The following is a 17351-nucleotide window of genomic DNA, read 5'->3' as shown; positions in this document are numbered from 1 at the left end:
TGGCTGCAACAACTCATAGAAATTTTTTTTATAGTTGTTGATAATTTAAAAAAAATATAGTGAAGACAAAAGGACAAAGAACTATCTTTCCCACAGTGTTTTCACGCTCAGTACTTTAGGTCGGATTTTGTATGTTAAAATTAATTGACAACCTGACATGATGTAGCCAACCCTCATGCTCACCCAGAGGGTTTAGTTGAAAACCATAATTGCACTGGATACAGCCAGGACTTCTTATAGCTCTACAGTGAGGCTCTACCTCCATCCTATATCCAGGGTTTCCATACATCAAATCAAGGCACCACTGACTGCAGCCATCCCAGCTTACCTCTACCGATTAACCTCAGAAAGGGTCACTTCCTGTTAGCTCCATTTTACAGACAGGGGTTATTTTTAAGTGGTGGCAAATTTTCAATTATTTTGTTAAAAAAAAAAAAAGCTCAGGTTTTTCATTGTTTTGTACTAAAAGGGCACATTGGAAACTACTTAATTAGGTGGTTTGTAGAATACCTGCTTATTTTTATTTTTATTTTTATTTTTCAAAAACTGAGCTGTTGGAAAGTGTCTAACCTGCCTCTGAATGTTCTTGAAAAAAATCTGAGAGGATGAACTCTGAGGGTACAAGCACCTTTTGCGAAGTCTGACACCAACTCAGCTCAAATTACCATGGCATTCGTGGAGAAAATATCACTGGTTGAAAGACTATTGGAAAGAGGTGCATTAGGAAGGCACAGTTTATTAAGAACAAACTGTACTCTATTAATCTGTTAGGGGGAAAAATCGGAATATAGTGAAGCTCTCTGTAGGTCTGGACCTGAATCAACACTTGGTAAAACATCTCTCAGATTTTCACTCATGAAATTAGTTCAAACAGGACTGGATGAAAAGTCACACGGATTCAAAATCAGCAGGAAACCTGAAGTCAAAGGACATAAGAGAGATGAAAGGTAATATAACTAATTAAAGGAAAGTGTCCTGTCGGGCCCGACGGGTGAGTATTTGGTTTGGAATTATTTAACATCTTCATTAATGACTGAGAAGAGCAGAGATGTAATGTATTAATAATATGTATAAAGTAAGCAGAGTGGTGACCAGCAGCAGAGATGGAAAAGTGTAAAAGGGACTGAGACATGGAAAGAAAAGAGAATACAATTCCATCAAAGAACAATCAGAGTGTTCAGTGAACAAGGCGATGTGTTTGATACTCAGTCCCCCAAGGAAACACCCCTTCACAAGAGGCACACAGCACAGGCTCCAGGGGACTTGGGATGTAACTTCTAGTAGGTTCTGGGAACTGTCAAAGGTCAGCAATACCTCAGAATATAGATGGGAAACTTCTGGAGAACAGCAATAGACCTATGCTCTGTGAGATCAAGACTTGCTTCTGTGACCTGGGAAGTAACTCACAAATGACGGTGGAGCTGCCTGGGCCATTCCTAAATATTTCTTGACCATTGAACCTGAATGTAATCACAGAGAACTAGACTGAGTGACAAGACCAGAGAGGAAAGACAGTTCTTAACCCGGCTTCTAACATGCCCTCTGCCAAGACTCAGTTTGAACATTCTTGTTGATCCACTGTCCTTGGGGCCACCCTGGCCCATCTGGGGCCTTTTCTGCTCTCCTTGTCTTGGGGATGTCTAGCCTTTCCTGGGGCTCATTCTTTCTTAGACCTCACCCTGAGCTGCCCCTCTCCTCCTCCACCTTCTATGAGAAGCTCCCTTGTAGGCTGGGGCACAGATGGGACAGAGTGCTGGGGATGTCTTTCTGTATGCTGTGAATGTGTTGCTCTGATTGATTGATAAATAAAATGCTGTTGGCCAGTGGCCAGGCAGGAAGTATAGTATAGGCGGGATAAGCAGAGAGGAGAATTCTGGGAAGTGGAAGGCTGAGTCAGGAGATGCTGCCAGCCGCTGCTGCCATGAGAAGTAAGATGTAAAGATACTGGTAAGCCACAAACCACGTGGCAAGGTATAGATTTATAGAAATGGGTTAATTTAAGATATAAGAACTAGATAGCAAGAAGCCTGCCATGGCCATGCAGTTTAGAGGTAATATAAGTCTCTGTGTGTTTACTTGGGTCTGAGAGACTGCAGGAGCCGAGTGGACACAGGAAAACTCCAGCTACAACAGTGTGGGTCCATATAATCCTGAGAGAAGCCTGCATTATCTTTAAGAGTCCCCCTCCTTTTCAGAGAGGCTCTTGACATCAACATTTTGTGGTTTAACATGTATTGTACTTGGGCCAGATAAGAGGGTAGTGGTTAAAAACTGCAAACTCTTGAATCAGATACCTGGGTTCAAATTTCTTCTCTACATTTTGGTTTTGAGGCGAAATTTCTCTGCCTGTGATGTGGTACTGTGAAGCTTAAATAAACAGATGCTGAGTTCAGGACACAACAAGGGCCCAATAAAGATGAACTGTCACTATTCTGCTTAGTTCGCCCTGGCATTCTTTCTACCTGTTCCTTTTCCTGTTATGTACATTCAACTCCTTTATGATAAAGAATCTCACTTCCTCACTCCAGAACATTTTAAGTTTGACAGTGCAACTTCCTTCTGGGTCTAGACTGGCCTGCCCAACACAAAAAATAGTTGCTCAACCAATACCCTCTGAGTAGAATTGATGCAGAACAGTGTTAGGCCTGTAGAAGCTACTTAAACACACACACACACACACACACACACACACACACACACACACACACAAACCCAAGTCTATGTTAAATTTAATTTTCGTTTTGAAGGCAAGACCCTTCTCAAAAGGGTCCATTTGGTATTGTGTATGAGGAATTGAAGCACATGCTCAAAAGTCATGGAGGAAGAGAAGAAGAGGAACAGAAGAAAAGAAAAGACTAATATGAATATAAACTCCTTCAGAGCAGGAGACAGATTGATGTGGTTGATGTATGCCCTAGAGTGATAAGCATGTTGTGAGGAAAAACAAACCTGACCACAGAGGCCAGGTGTGCCCTTTAATTGCAGCACTCTAGAAGCAGAGGCAGTTGGATCTTCAGCGAGTTTGAGGCCATTCTATTCTACACTGTTGCAGAGTATTTGTTTAACTATGCAAAGATGTTGCATTTGTTTAACTATGTCAAAGATGTGTTTCTATTTTTCATTTTTTAACTATGCAAAGATGTGTTACATATGTTTAACTATGTAAAGATGTGTTACATTTGTTTAACTATGTAAAGATGTGTTACATTTGTTTAACTATGCAAAGATGTGTTACATTTGTTTAACTATGTAAAGACGTGTTGCTGTTTTACCTTGCCTGTCTAAGGCACCTGATTGGTGCAATAAAAAGCTGAATGGCCAATAGCAAGGAAGGAGGTATAGGCAGGACTTCCAGGCAGATGAGTAAGTAGGAGGAGAAATTTAAGCTTGGTTGTGGGAGGGGGGGGGCGAGAAGAAAGAAAAAGAAGTGCCAAGGAGATGCCAGGGGCCAGAGAAACAGACATGGAGGAAGCAGGAAAGTAGGACATACAGAATGAAAGAAAGTTAAAAAGCCCTGAGGAAAATGTAGACAAATAGAAACAGGTTAAATTAAGTTAAAAGAGCTAGTGGGACAAGCCTAAGCTAAGGCCAAACACTCATAATAATAAGTCTCTGTATCTTTGAGAGCTGGTTGATGGCCCAAAGAAAATTCCAACTGCACTACACAGTGAGTTCCTAGTCTACATAGTGACCGCCAGAGCTACATGGTGAGACCCTGTCTGGAATAAAGGAAAAACAAAACAAACAAACAAGCAAACAACCCAAAACAAAATAAAACAAAACAACAAAACCATGACCAGAAATCACCTGTGTCACACCACAGTTCATCACAGCTTTCTCTGAGAGCAGGAGAGGCAGCTGCATCTGCCCTCAGCAGGTGAGGGCACCCGATAAAAGATGGTTAGGAAATGAAAGGAAAGGTGGCCCCCCGGCAGCTGCCAGGACAAACAGTCTTGTGGTATCAGGAGAGAGAGAGAGATTAGGATTGGCCCTTATGACAGATAGCTGTCCTCACTGTAGGCCAGAGGAGATTTGGGGCTGCCTTCCCTACTGGGCTCACATGTTTCCTTGATTCAGTCTGCTGACAAATGATGGTTCCTGTTTCTGGGCCAGGGAACCCTGGATTTGTCTTTGGAGAATGTGAGGGCAACTGTCCTGGGTTTGAACCAGGGATCCTCTTCTATGAGCACCGCATTCTCAGGCGATCAAATCCATACATCAAACAGATGTAGTGAACAGCTCTTTATTGCCACCAAAGAAGCAAGACCACACCCCCAAAGGTCTGGGACATACACCCCAACACATGCAGGCTCCGGCTCATTTGCCCTTGTATACGATCCTTTATTTCCTGCTTCTTTTGTATAGACAAACTAAATTATTGAGGATTTCCTGAATTTTCTGGCCAGGACCACACTTTTACTTATGGTGGTTCCTTTGCATAGAATATTCACTCTTCTATCTTATTTTATTTTGTCTAGATGTTTCCTGATCCTCTACGGTGAGCTGAAATGTCATTTCCATCAATCAATCCATCCATCCATCAAAGACTTAACCAACCACACTGATTGTTTTAACCACCAGGCATTGGGCTTAGATAAACAGGAAGGACTAAGACCCTGAGCATAGCGAGGCTTTGAGTTTCTGTATTTTCAGGTTCTGCCCTAGATTGATATGTATATATATACATATACATACACATACATATTTATATGTGCATATCTATATGTGCATATATATCTGTATATACACATATGTGTATATCTATTTACACATATAGATATTTAAATCTTGTATTGCTATGTGTGTTCTCATGGATAAAATTCTTAGGACTTGACTCATTTGTGTACATGTGGTACCCATGCAGTACAGCATGACAGCATCTAACAGATGCCCCACAACTTCCTGTAGGAATGATCGACTCCAGCTCAGCATCTCAGCACCTCAGATGCTACCTGCTCCCTTTCTTTCTGGTGCCCGACATACAGGACACATCTGGTGCCTAGATGATGTGGGCAGATGCATTCAGGAGAAGCTCTCAGTGGCTCCTCTGCTTGAACTGCTGGGTCCGGTCCACCGTGCAAAGCTCACATGAGAACCAACAGCACAAACCAGAAAGTTTCACATTGACATGATAATGAAAGGCAGCAGTGTTTTACAGAGCACAGGAAGTCTCTCCGATGCCAAGCAGCACACTCTTACCTCACAACCAAACCTGAGATTCTGTTCTGAGTCACATGAAGTAAATGTTTCGGTATCAATAAACTATCTCTCTCCAAAACTAGAAGGGCAATCTGTAGAGAAGTACGGAAGGCAAACCTGGGCCTTGGATTATTTTTCAGACTCATCCTTTTCTCTTGGTGACCCTACCTTTAAAACCACAGTATCACAGTTTAAAAGGTACAGGAAGGTACAATACAGGAAGTCAAGATGCTGTAACTACAGCATCCTTCTCTCTTTAAGACATTTACAAAAAGCCACTGCCTGGACAGCCATTCAGCATTCTTGATACACACAAGAACGTGGTTGAATTTCCAGATAACTGCATCGCTTGGTACCCCATTAATATGTACACTCTTTATGTTTTTATGCATCCATAAAAATAAATTTAATTCCCCAAACTAACCTCCCAAAGGGTACATCTAGATGATTCTATTTACATAAAATTCTGGAAGAGACAAGACTCTGGGGATGGAGAATGCATGAATGGTTGGGAGGCACCAGAGCTGGTGGGTGAGAGGTAGGAGACAGTAGATGGAGCTATAAAGGGCAGCCTGGGGAGTCCTGTGGTGATGAGCATTCTAGACCCTGACTTTTCACATCATTAGCAGGGCTGAGATCTTCAGCTGTATTTTGCAAGGTGGCACTATCTGAGGAAATGGAGTAAAAGTTTTGTGCATTTTTGTTTCTTATAAAACAATCTTTAAAAACAAGAAAGACACTAGAAAGTTCATACTTCCTGATTTCAAAACATACTAAAAAACAATTGTAAGAATCAGACAACATGGTACGAACATGAAGACAGACACACAGAGCATTGGACCAGGGAAGAACCCTCAGAAATAAAGCCTCACATACAAGCCCATGATGGTCAGTAAGGATGTTATCACCACTGGACCAGGGCAAGGGCACTCCAGAAATGGTGGGGGGAAATTGAATATCCATATACAGAAGTATGACTGGACCTCACCTTACTGCATAGACAAAAATGGACTCAAGAGCTGGCCAAGGTGTGCATAGATGAGTTAAAACTCAAAGAAGAAAACATGATGTTTGAAAGGGGCCACAACATCAGTTTTGGCAGTAATTTCTTATGCTTGACCCCCAAAGCACAAGAAAGGAAAGAAAAAAATAGACAAATTGAACTTCACTGAAATGAAAAATTCTATGTATCAAAGAATACAGCAAGGTCAGTGATGTAACTTAATGTAGAGTGTTTGACTCGTAATGTGTGAGGCTTTGGGTTTGAGATCCGGCAACACCCCCCCCCCACACACACACACCACAGATGTACTCAACAGAGTTGAAAGGTCACTTACAGGATGAGAGAGAAATATTTTCAAATGACATATTGGATACAGGGCTAATCCTAGAACATACTTCTGTCTAATGGACACAAAACAAATTAGCCGATCAAAAGGACAGGGAAAGGAGTTCCGCAGAAGGCATCAGCTAGCAAGCAAGGAGAGGAAAAGGATGTAGGTGTCCCAGATCACGGGGAGAAGAGAGTCAAAAGTCACTAAGATCACACCTCCCATCTGTGAGTTTGGTAATGACCAAACCAAACAAAAAAGGTAAGTGTTAGTGAGGATTTGAGAAACAGAAACCCTTGAGCGCTATTCGTGGATACTTCAACTGGTGAAAACAGCATGGCTGTTCTTTTAAAAAAAAAAAAGAATTGCAGCATGACCCACGAGTCTTAACTTTTGGCGTTGAACAGAAGAATTAAACACAGTGGCTCTCAGAGACAGTTGCACACCTGTGTTTTTAACAGCACTTATCATATTATCTAAATTATGGAAGCAAAGCAAGCACCCATGCATGGGTGGAGGATAAATATAAATAAATAAAATATGTATAGATAAAACATATCGTATACATATACTGGAATTTTATTCACCCTTAAAAAGGAAAGAAAGTCCGATCCACGCTACATGGATGAGCCTTGAGGGCACATGGGCAAGTGAAGAAGGCCAGTCCCGATAGGCAAACTCCTTGGCTCCACTCACATGAGGTGCCTACATTGTTATGTCTTACAGACAGAAGGTAGAATGGTGGTTCCCGGGGCCTGGGGGTGGGGGAAGGGGAAGAGTTATTGAATGAGTACTGAGTTTCCATTCAGCAAGATGTAAAGTATTCTGGTGATGGGCTGCACGAGAAGCATGAAGGAATACTTACGCCACAGAACGGCACGCTCAAAATAGCCAAGACAGTAAATTTCATGTCCCGTGTAGTTTACCAAAATTGAAAATGCCCACCACCAAGCGTAATTAAAAGAAAAAAAAGCTTCTACGTTCTCCATCCGAGTTCCTGTCACTGCGCTTTAGTTTTACAAACCACGGAGAACAGAGAAGCAGCCCATCACCTAATTAAGCCTCAGAGACTCACAGGCCAGAGATATTGGCACACCGAGGTTCTCTAATGCTTTAATTAACTGCATAATCCACTTGGACTCACAGGCCCTCAGCCTGTGTTGCTTAATTCACCCAAAGTTACTATCAACTTTTCAGTAATAATTAAAAATGTGTTAGTTATTTATATTGACACTTGACCTTAATGGCTGCAAATGGCTAAGTTGGGGCCACTGATTAGTCACGAAATAGAAAGCCGGGCCTTCTGACTGTCTTCCAACGCTCTTCTTAATTTGTCTGGTTCTGACAGACTCCAACGAGAATGAGAGGGAGACCTTGTCCATTTAGTGTGTGTGTGTCTGTCACCACATGTAAACACTTAATGAACTTCTGTCAACTCAAGGAAGCCAGGGCCGCACTGGGTCCTAAACAGCCGTGTGTGTCTGTCCTAAACAGCCACGTGTGTCCTGCTCACAAATATTCATACAGTCACAGCGTTTCTTTCTGCACATCATAGATATGTTGAGCTTGGTGATTAACTGTAACTAGGAAGAAAATCAAAAGGAGTTTCCAGGAAAAGTTCATGGGTTAAAAAAACAAACAAACCACCACTCTTGAGAAGAGAGAGAGACACATTCTATTGTGGCATGATTAATGATGGGTTCGATCAACTCTACAAAAAGTGAGAAAAAGACTCGGGCGCGGCCGGCTTGCATACGGTGCAGAGACCCCTTATCCACGTACGCGGACCCCATCACCGGCGCAATCCTCACCGCTCGCTGGAACTTAGGCTGCCTCAGCTGCATGCTACACTTTTTCCCAGTGAGCCACAAAGTCACCTTTCCTGCTTCTACCGGAAGGCATCATTTTTCACAATTACCAAGTTTTAATTTCTTTTATGCGAACGTGAAGCCTTTGATGTATTGAGCCAATTATGTGAAACTTGGTTAAAAATGAACCCAGAAAAAAAAAAAAAAAAAAAAAAAGGTTGTGTGGGGGAGGATTTGGGTTGTAAGTAAAATGGGGAATTTTTTTTAAAAAAAGAAACCCAGAGTAGTAGTTATCATCATCATCAAACGGGGATTTTTTTTTTTTTCCATTATCAGCACAGAACTGGAGTCTGACCTGTGAAGACTGGTCGGTTCTGTTGCTCTTGTTCTCCTTGGCTCTTCCTCCTCCTGAGGTCTTGGGGGGTTTCTCCACAGTGAGGTGGCAGAACTCCTACGTTGGAGAACAGCCCTTCAGCATCAGAGTGAAACACACAGGAAGAGGTGGGGCTGGGCGCGCACCAGCATTTGATTTACCTGATTCCTCTCATAATCGGACGGCTCGCAGGACGCGAAGGGGTGGATGCATCTTTGGTCCCGTTTACACCAAGCACAGGCAGTTTCGATACACGCCACGCATCTGGCAACAGGGAAAACTGAATTAATTCTTACATTTTTAAGGGGCTTATTCATCTTCTAGATTTTTTTTCCTCTGTGTGGCTACATGCTAAGAACATGAAAGAATAAGAATAGTAATAGTCATAATAAAATCTTTGAACCGCCTAGGATGGACAGGGGGGAAAGGGTGGTCCTTTAAGCCTGGGGCTGAGAGTAAGGCTTTGTGCCCTTCTCTGGGAAGCCCTGCGCACGAGTGGACGGATTGCCATCACACTTTCAGAGGTGTTGCCATGGAGACCTGAAGCCGGGGTCACCTGCTGGTCGGCCGATAACAGGAACCCACTGAATCTGCTTCTGAACCCGGTTGCTACTGGTCCACCCTCAGGTAAGCCTCGCTAAAGATGGATCTTCTCCCTCCCTGCCGCCGCCGCCGGCTCAGCAGATCAGCGGGTCCTCACTCAGTGGAGCAGCTGGGCTACCAACCACACGGTGGGAGACACAAAGCGTTACCTGGCAGCCAGAGGAGGGGGCACCACTGTTTGCTTTGCACTCAGATGAAGGGAGAACTGTGTCTACTAATCTAACGAGCCCCTGTGCGTGGGTCGCTGGGGAGGACTTGAAAAGCAACGCCTAAGAATGATCAGAGTTGACGAGATGGTAGACAGAGAAGGAAAAATGGGGGCTGGTCCAGAAAGCTGTCCAAGGGATGCCCAACAAAACACAGCAGGAGGGGGTGAGGAGACGACGCAGCAGAGCGGGGCACCTAGGCTGGAAGCATTAGGCTCCAAGCATTCCAAGACCCTAACCTACAGAAAGTCACTCTCCGAGGCCTGGAAACAGCTCTCCTTTCGGGTGGGAGCCTCTGCCCCAGGCAGGCATCCATATAGCAAGCTGCTCCCTGAAGAGAGACACTCTGAGGTCTGACTCTTCCTTGCCTAGCACTGGGGTCAGTCATTTCCTCCTATCTGGGCTCTAAAGCAGGGATTCTACAGAGAGACATCATTCAACGCTCCTGGCGCCCCTAAGAATCTATTTCATTCTCTCTTCCCTTTTCCTGTTGGCTGGGCTGGAGACTCTCCATAACAAGTTTTCTATTTTTCTCCCTTCAATTTGTTTCTTAGACATCATGGATTCCCCGTTTGTGTGATCACCTTTCAATGGACCTCTTTGGTAAAGATGACCTAACAATCTGAATTCACTTTCCCTATAGTGATTCCCAGGTCAGGCTCAAAACCACGCTCATGTGCTGTTGGCCAATCACACCCCAGAACGAGTAACAGACCTCTAATAATACAGCCCACTAACAACGTGTTCTGTCCCAACTTCAGAGGGCAGGCCTCTGAAAAGTCTGGTTCCTCTGCCTTCTCTCTGCTTTAGGAGCCAGGAGGGAGCTGTGGTCCAAATTCAAAGGGTTCATAGCTGAAAGGGGGCAGTCGTAATAAAGGAAGACACAGGGCTGGGGTAGCTAAGAGGTAGAACACTTGCTTAGCATGCTCAAAGCCCTGGGTTCGATCCCCTAGCACCACAGGAAGGGAGCAAAATGAATATGTCATTTTGGTGAGGGAAACCTCAACTTGCCTGACTTGCTTGTCTTTATGCTCTGGCCAAACTCCCAAAAGCGATTTGCATTATGGGAGAGCCTAGCAGCACTCCTTACTGCAGGGGTCCTCTATGTCTGGGGAAAACACTGTTCCCTGTTGATAGAGACACCTAGGCGCATGCTCTCTCCTCAGCTGCTCCAGTTTTCTTGTTAGGGCTTGAATGAGCGAGCACAGCTTATTACCTCAGCAACTCTCCTAGCTCCCGTTAGGCCATGCTCCAAAAGGCACTTTGGAAAGTTCTAGTCCGCAAAAGAGTTCTTTAGGAAATTGAGGAGTCAAACAGATAAATTAAAAGCAACAAGAACATTTCAATTTCAAAGCCAATCTTACTCTTTTAATGACGCACAGTTGGTAAAGTTGAATCTTTCTGATAAGTTCCAAGACGGGAAGGAGAACGTCGCATTGACAACCAAGACATCTGGAGGAGAGGGAGGAAAAGGGAGTCAGTCACGGTGGGTTCCCGCCATAGTCCAAGCACAGCTGAAAAGGCAAAAGAAAGAAAGAAATATTCTCGCCTTTTCTACATAGAGGGCACGGGTGTACCAGCTGTTCGCCAACATTTGAGTCAGTATGTGGCTTCTTCCCTGGGGGTCATTCATGTCAGGCAGCCAGAGTGCACAGCACAAGCCTCCAAACAGGCTGAGCCTGTCGCTAGCTCCAAGGCACCCACAGATAATCACCAGGAAAAGCCATTTTACAGCCCATTTGCATCCCATGCTCTCGCTGGGATCACTACCTCAGCTTGTAATTGGCCAAGGCATGAGAATAAAACAAGTCACCGAGCAAGAAGTGCCTGGAATATAAACACCAGCATGCTGGAAAAGAAACCCTGCACCTTCAGAAAGATCCATACTCTGCAAATATTGACCGAACAAACCCTAAGTGTGGTTCCCCGCGGTGAGGCCCAGTAAGCTCCTAGGAGTCAGCTGTTGTCAAATGAAGGTGTTTTTTTTTTTTCTTTTTCTTGTTGTTGTCTGCTTTTGAAAACCTTATCCATTGGTTGGAAAACTCCAAAAGAACAAAATGAGGGTAAAACCTATGCTAGGTCAGCAGTAGAAGAATACCATTTTCAGTGTTTCCTTAAACCTCCATGCTGGATCTGAAGCATTGATACCCAAACCCAGCCGTTGATCAGAACCATAAGAACTAAATTTAGGGAAATAGCAATACCAGGACTACACTCCAAGACATCATGACTCAGCAGAGCTGAGGTGGGTCTCAGAAAACCTGTATACTGTAATGTCCCTCCCAACATAATGAGCACACAGACCATCGTTTGAGTACCATGGTCCACAGCAACATCCTTCAAGTCCTCTTATGTCCAAGCAAGGACCAGTGCTACTACAGAGGAATTAATATCTTCTTACTTATAGGAATTCACTGGGGAATAGAACATTGGGCTTGTTAAGTGGAAGTCTTGAGATTGTGAGAAGCTGACCCGACTTTGTGGACATCCCTAAGTTCCTTCCTGAAACTTTATTAGTGTGCGATTCACAAAGTCTAAGGATTCATACATGGCGATGCCTCTCTCCAGCACAAAGACTTACTCCGATGGCTAGAATTCCACAGAACATTCTGCTCACGTCAAATAGGCTTAGGTGAAATGATAATCTTTTGTTCTAAAGACAGGGAGGTCCGGAGGGCTGCCATGACCTCTTGGCAGGAGCACCTGAACAGACACTTGATGCATGTTAGGGACATGAACACATGGCCATTTAGCACTGAGGGACTCCCAGGGAAAATACATTTCCATAGAACTGACAAGCGTCCAGGGAGGATGCCTGCAGAAGGCAGACTTCACAGGGCACCAACCGTGCACAGCACGTTGGAAATTTCACAGGGAAATGAATATTCACGAGCTCTCCTTTGGAAGCACTTACAGTTCTCCTAGAAGACGTAAAATAGCCACGGTGAAGGAGACACAGAAGTCAAGGGTACACCATGTGAGTAGTTTGAGCTCCATGTAGTATTTGGGTGCAAGATAGGGATGCCTGTGGAGAACCAGGGGCATGACACTATGACTGGGAAGCCGAGATCAGGCTAACAAGGCTGTATGGGAGAAACAAGACCTTTCTCCAATGTTTCAAAGCATATGGGAAACAGGACTTGACAGCAGAGGTAAGGCCAGCCAAGACTGGCCGTGAAGCTAGACATGATGGCTGGAGCTAGGACATGACAGCTCATATATGTAATTCTAGTACTCAGGAGGCTACGTTGGAAGGATTTGCTACATAGTGGAATCCTTCTCTCTCTCTCCCTCTCTCTCTCTCTCTCTCTCTCTCTCTCTCTCTCTCTCCTCTCTCTCTCTCTCTCTCCCTCCCTCCCTCTCCTCTCCCCCTCTCTCTCTTACACACACACACACACACATACACACAGAGCCCATGAACTAAGTTTTGTCAATGACTTTTGAGCACAAAGTGTGGACAATTGAACTTGTTGCATTCAGCCAAGGGTAGGGGAAGGGAGAGCAATTGTTGGAGGCTCTAGGGCCACTGATTAACTTTATAAGTCAGTCTCAGATACTTTAAAGTCATATTTTATAGGTGTGCAAGATTTGCCTCTTTAATGGACCAATTTAACCAGACGTGCATTTTGAAGTCTGCGTAGTAGTGAGAGGTGGAAAACTGGCGTACTTTTTAAGCATTCAGACCCAATGGCTGTAAGGGTTATTTTTAGCTCATGTCTCTGGCTTTGTGCATCAAATTCCTTCTTGAAGGATGAAGGATCAATTGAGTGCTGTGGTCTGAGTGTTTGGTATACCCTCAAAAATTCTGTTTTGGAATTTAATATTCAATTTGATTATATTGTGAAGTGGAGCCTTTGGGGGAAGTAGTTAAATCATGAGAACTTCATCCTCATGAATGAGACCGGTGTCCTTATCAGAGAGTGTTGGTGCATCACCTCTGAGGCAGGGAGTGAGCCTTCACCATGCACTGAATCTTCTGATACCCTTGGCTAGGATCCCCCAGCTTCTGGAGCTATAAGCAGTAAGTTCCTATTTGCCCATAAATCACCCAATATTAACTGAACTGCTCACAAACAGCTCACATAGCTCCAATATGATCATACCACACATTCCAGGAGGCCTCCACCATCACCTTAACTCTTTCAAGTCTTTTCCATCTTTTTTCTTGTTTGTTTGTTTTTTGAGACAGGGTTTCTCTGTGTAGTTTTATGCCTTTCCTGGATCTCGCTCTGTAGACCAGGCTGACCTTGAACTCACAAAGATCCGCCTGCCTCTGCCTCCCAAGTGCTGAGATTAAAGGCGTGCGCCACCACCGCCCGGCTGTCTTTTCCATCTTATCAGATTCACGGATCTTCTTTTGAGCATCCTAGACATCCCTACATCTCATCACATCCATCTGCCTCTAATTCTAGCAGCTCTCACTTTCTCTTATCTGGACCACTGTGATGGCTTTCCGACCAGCTGCTCTTTAGGAACTGAGTATTTCAGTCCTTCATTTCCTCTCCCTCCCCCCTCCATTTATTGCCATCCATCCTTCTGTCCATCCACTCACTAAGAATGTACTGATTATAAATGAACACACTGGGCCCGATGCAGCTCTATGCGCAGCAGAGAACCTTTGGAAGTGTTTTGAAGTCCCTGCCCCTTGGGACTTGCCTTCTACTCCAGTGGGAGGGACAGACGATCCACAATTGTGTCTTTCTGCTAATGAATCTGACTCTGCAAATTTGCAGCTCGGTCTCTCGGCATTTCCTGATTGCTCCCAGGACGGAGCCCATGTCTCACACAGCCTCCTACGTTCCCCTGGCCCCTCTGCTGTCCAATGTCCCCTGCCCCTGCCCCACTGGCCTTACTCAAATACAGCCTTTTGTAGTTCTTCAATCCAAGCCTTTTCTCTTCTGTTTCACACACTTAACTCCGGTCATCCTTCATTCTTCTAAAATTGATATCAATTACTCCAGAAAGAGATCCTTGCCCACCCCAGGTGCCTTTAGGGCTATAGGTTGCCAGTACCCATATACTACATTAAATCCCTACATTTATATACTACATTGCATACCAACATTAACACACTACAGTTTAACTCTAATAGGTTATAAGGATTCTGAGCAAGGATCAGCTTCATCTGTTTCCATCTCCATATTCCTGGAACCTAGCACAAAATACAGGTGTTCATACTTCCTGTATGAATGAATGAATGAATGAATGAATGAATGCAATGAACTTACAATGTTTTCTCATCCTACCTAAGGTACTTCCTGCTTTTCTGAACTCTGCATTATTTCAGCTACCTGGATAGAACCAGCCCAATGGCATCTGGCTTTTCTAGGCTCTCCTAGCCAATGCATCCTGCTCTCCCCCGTCATAGTTGAGGGTGGGGTGCTGGGGTCGACACAGGAGATGGAGCAGTAGTGAACACCCAGGTGGAAACCAGAGGTAGAGGTAGAACGAAGAGAGGGTAACTATCCCGATCCCCAGGAACTGGACTCAGGAGATACTCTTGCCCAGAAGCATCCACATACTGTAGCTGGGTCTACTGGGGATGTTGCAGGCACAGGTCCGGTTCAGCTGGCTTCTCCCCTGGCAGAGCAGCTTGCCCGTGTCTGCATTCTTCACCACGCACTCTGAGTGTCTTGCAGGGAAGCTTCCCATGATGGTCACTGTGGTCTGTGCAGGGGGGAAGACACATATCATGTGGTTGGTTTGTATCACTGCTATCCCTCCTAGAGCCTTATGGGAAGTCACCTTTACACCTGTGTGGTAGTTGGAATGAAAATGGCCCCACAGGCTCATAGAGACTGGCACTATTAGGAGATGTGGCCTTGTTGGAATTGGGTGTGGCTTTGTTGGAGGAAGTGTGTCACTAGGGGGTGGGCTTTCAGGTCTCAGAAGCTCAAGCCAGGCTTAATATGGTGCACTCTGTTCCCGCTGCCTGTGGATCAAGATGTAGAACTCTCAGCTCCTTCTCCAGCACCATGTCTGCCTACACACGGCCATGCCTCCCTCCCATCATGAAGATAATGGACTAAACCTCTGAACTGTAAGCCAGCCCCAATTAGATGTTTTCCTTTATAAGGGTTGCCGTGGACATGGTGTCTCTTCACAGCAACAGGAACCTTAACTAAGACAACCTGCCACAGGAAGACGAGTTTCTCTAGGGAGCTGGTGGGAAGAAGAGATATTTCACTGGCTATTTGTTCTTCTGTGAATTGAATACTCTGAGTCTTTGACCACAATTCTGCTCTGTGTATTTTTCTTATCAATTTTTAAGAGCTCTCTGCATGGTGTAGATACTAATCCTTATCTGTCATATTTCTGACACATACTTTCTCATAATCTGCTGTCTGTCTTCATTTTTGTTTGTATAATCTCTTACCCTTATACATCTTTATGTAATCAAATATAGGGGTTCTTGTTTTGACTATAAAATGCTTTCTACCCTCTAGCTTACAGACAGGGATTAAATTGTTCCATCATCTTTATTGTTTTATTTTTTCAAACTTACGTCTTTAACCCATCTGGAATTTACCTGTGTATATATAGTATGAGATGAAAGTCTGATTTTATTTTTATCCAGCTATAACATAACCTTTTTTTTTTTTTTTTTTTTTTTTTTTGGTTTTTCAAGACAGGGTTTCTCTGTGTAGCTTTGCGCCCTTCCTGGGACTCACTTGGTAGCCCAGGATGGCCTCGAACTCACAGAGATCCGCCTGCCTCTGCCTCCCGAGTGCTGGGATTAAAGGCGTGCGCCACCACCGCCCGGCAACATAACCATTTTTTAAACAACAAAACCTCTCCTTTCCCCACTGAGCCAAGATTGCCACTTGAGAAAATTTTTTAGATTTATCTATTGTACGTGTGCGAATGTACTGCCTGCACATATGTGTATGTGCCTGTATCTGCCTGGCACCCATGGGAGCCAGAGGCAGCACCCTCTGGAACTGGAGTTACAAATGGTTATGGTCTGCCCAGTGTACGCAGACAACCAAACCAGCATCACTTCCAAGAGTAACAAGTGCTCTTAACTGCTGGGCCCTCTCCCCAGCCCCCAAGATACCCTGTTTGTGACACATGATAAGGTATTTAGAATCTATTTCCTAAATCATCCTCTTTCAACATCCACTGAGCTACTTCTGTTTCAGCGCCACTGAGTTTTTATGACTTTAAAAATCTGCTAAAGCAAGTGTCTCCTTATTTATCTTTATTTTCATAGGAATTCCTAGACATTATTCATCTTTTTGAGATTCACAATTATCTTATCCAAAAGATGTTAAGGTGACTGCCTATCTAACTGAAATAGCAAATGTGTACATTCATTTTAGCAAAGCATGTATCTCTACATTACTAAGCATTCCCATCCAAACACAGGATTTTATTTTCATTTGTATGACTGTAGGCCGCGGTTTATTTGAGAGGGTGTTCCTTGATCTTCCGGGGTTCAGATACCCTTGCCACCTCTTTATTATTTCCTATGAATGCTATCAGATAATAGCTCGATCGACTTTTGAAATTAGCTAGGGTTTACTGCGTGGTTAAATATAAGGATGAGCTTTAACTGAAGAGGGTTTTGTGAGAGTCTGCGCCTGTGCAGAGGTGTGGCGTGTATGTGGGAGGAACGAAAAGAAAGCCTTGAAATTCTGAAGTCCTAAAGCAAATTTCTCCAAATGAAATGTCTAAAGAAACGAGGCAGCTAGTTCTCCCATTGAGAAAGGAAATTAAAGGAACGAAATGCTTCCAGATGCACTGACGTCAGTCTTAAGAGGGAACCTGGTAGGAAGACGAGCTGAGTGGGAAGCTTCAGTGGAAGAAGAGGTGACCCTGTCACCTGGGG

The 17351-nt window shown here is 44.2% G+C and overlaps 1 protein-coding gene across 1 annotated transcript in view; it reads right to left on the bottom strand.

Moving 5' to 3' along the window:
• Positions 1-17351, bottom strand: part of Plxnc1 (plexin C1) — a 152525-nt gene that overhangs the window by 66526 nt on the left and 68648 nt on the right. Inside the window, 4 exon segments of the mRNA XM_028855702.2 lie at positions 8694-8789; positions 8873-8975; positions 10885-10972; positions 15043-15187. Coding sequence (XP_028711535.1) covers positions 8694-8789; positions 8873-8975; positions 10885-10972; positions 15043-15187 — 432 coding nt within the window.

Source organism: Peromyscus leucopus, chromosome 18 (assembly GCF_004664715.2).
Source record: "Peromyscus leucopus breed LL Stock chromosome 18, UCI_PerLeu_2.1, whole genome shotgun sequence".
Lineage (NCBI taxonomy): Eukaryota > Metazoa > Chordata > Mammalia > Rodentia > Cricetidae > Peromyscus > Peromyscus leucopus.
The sequence above is the reverse complement of the archived record's forward strand: the minus strand, read 5'-3'. Positions and strand labels throughout refer to the sequence as shown.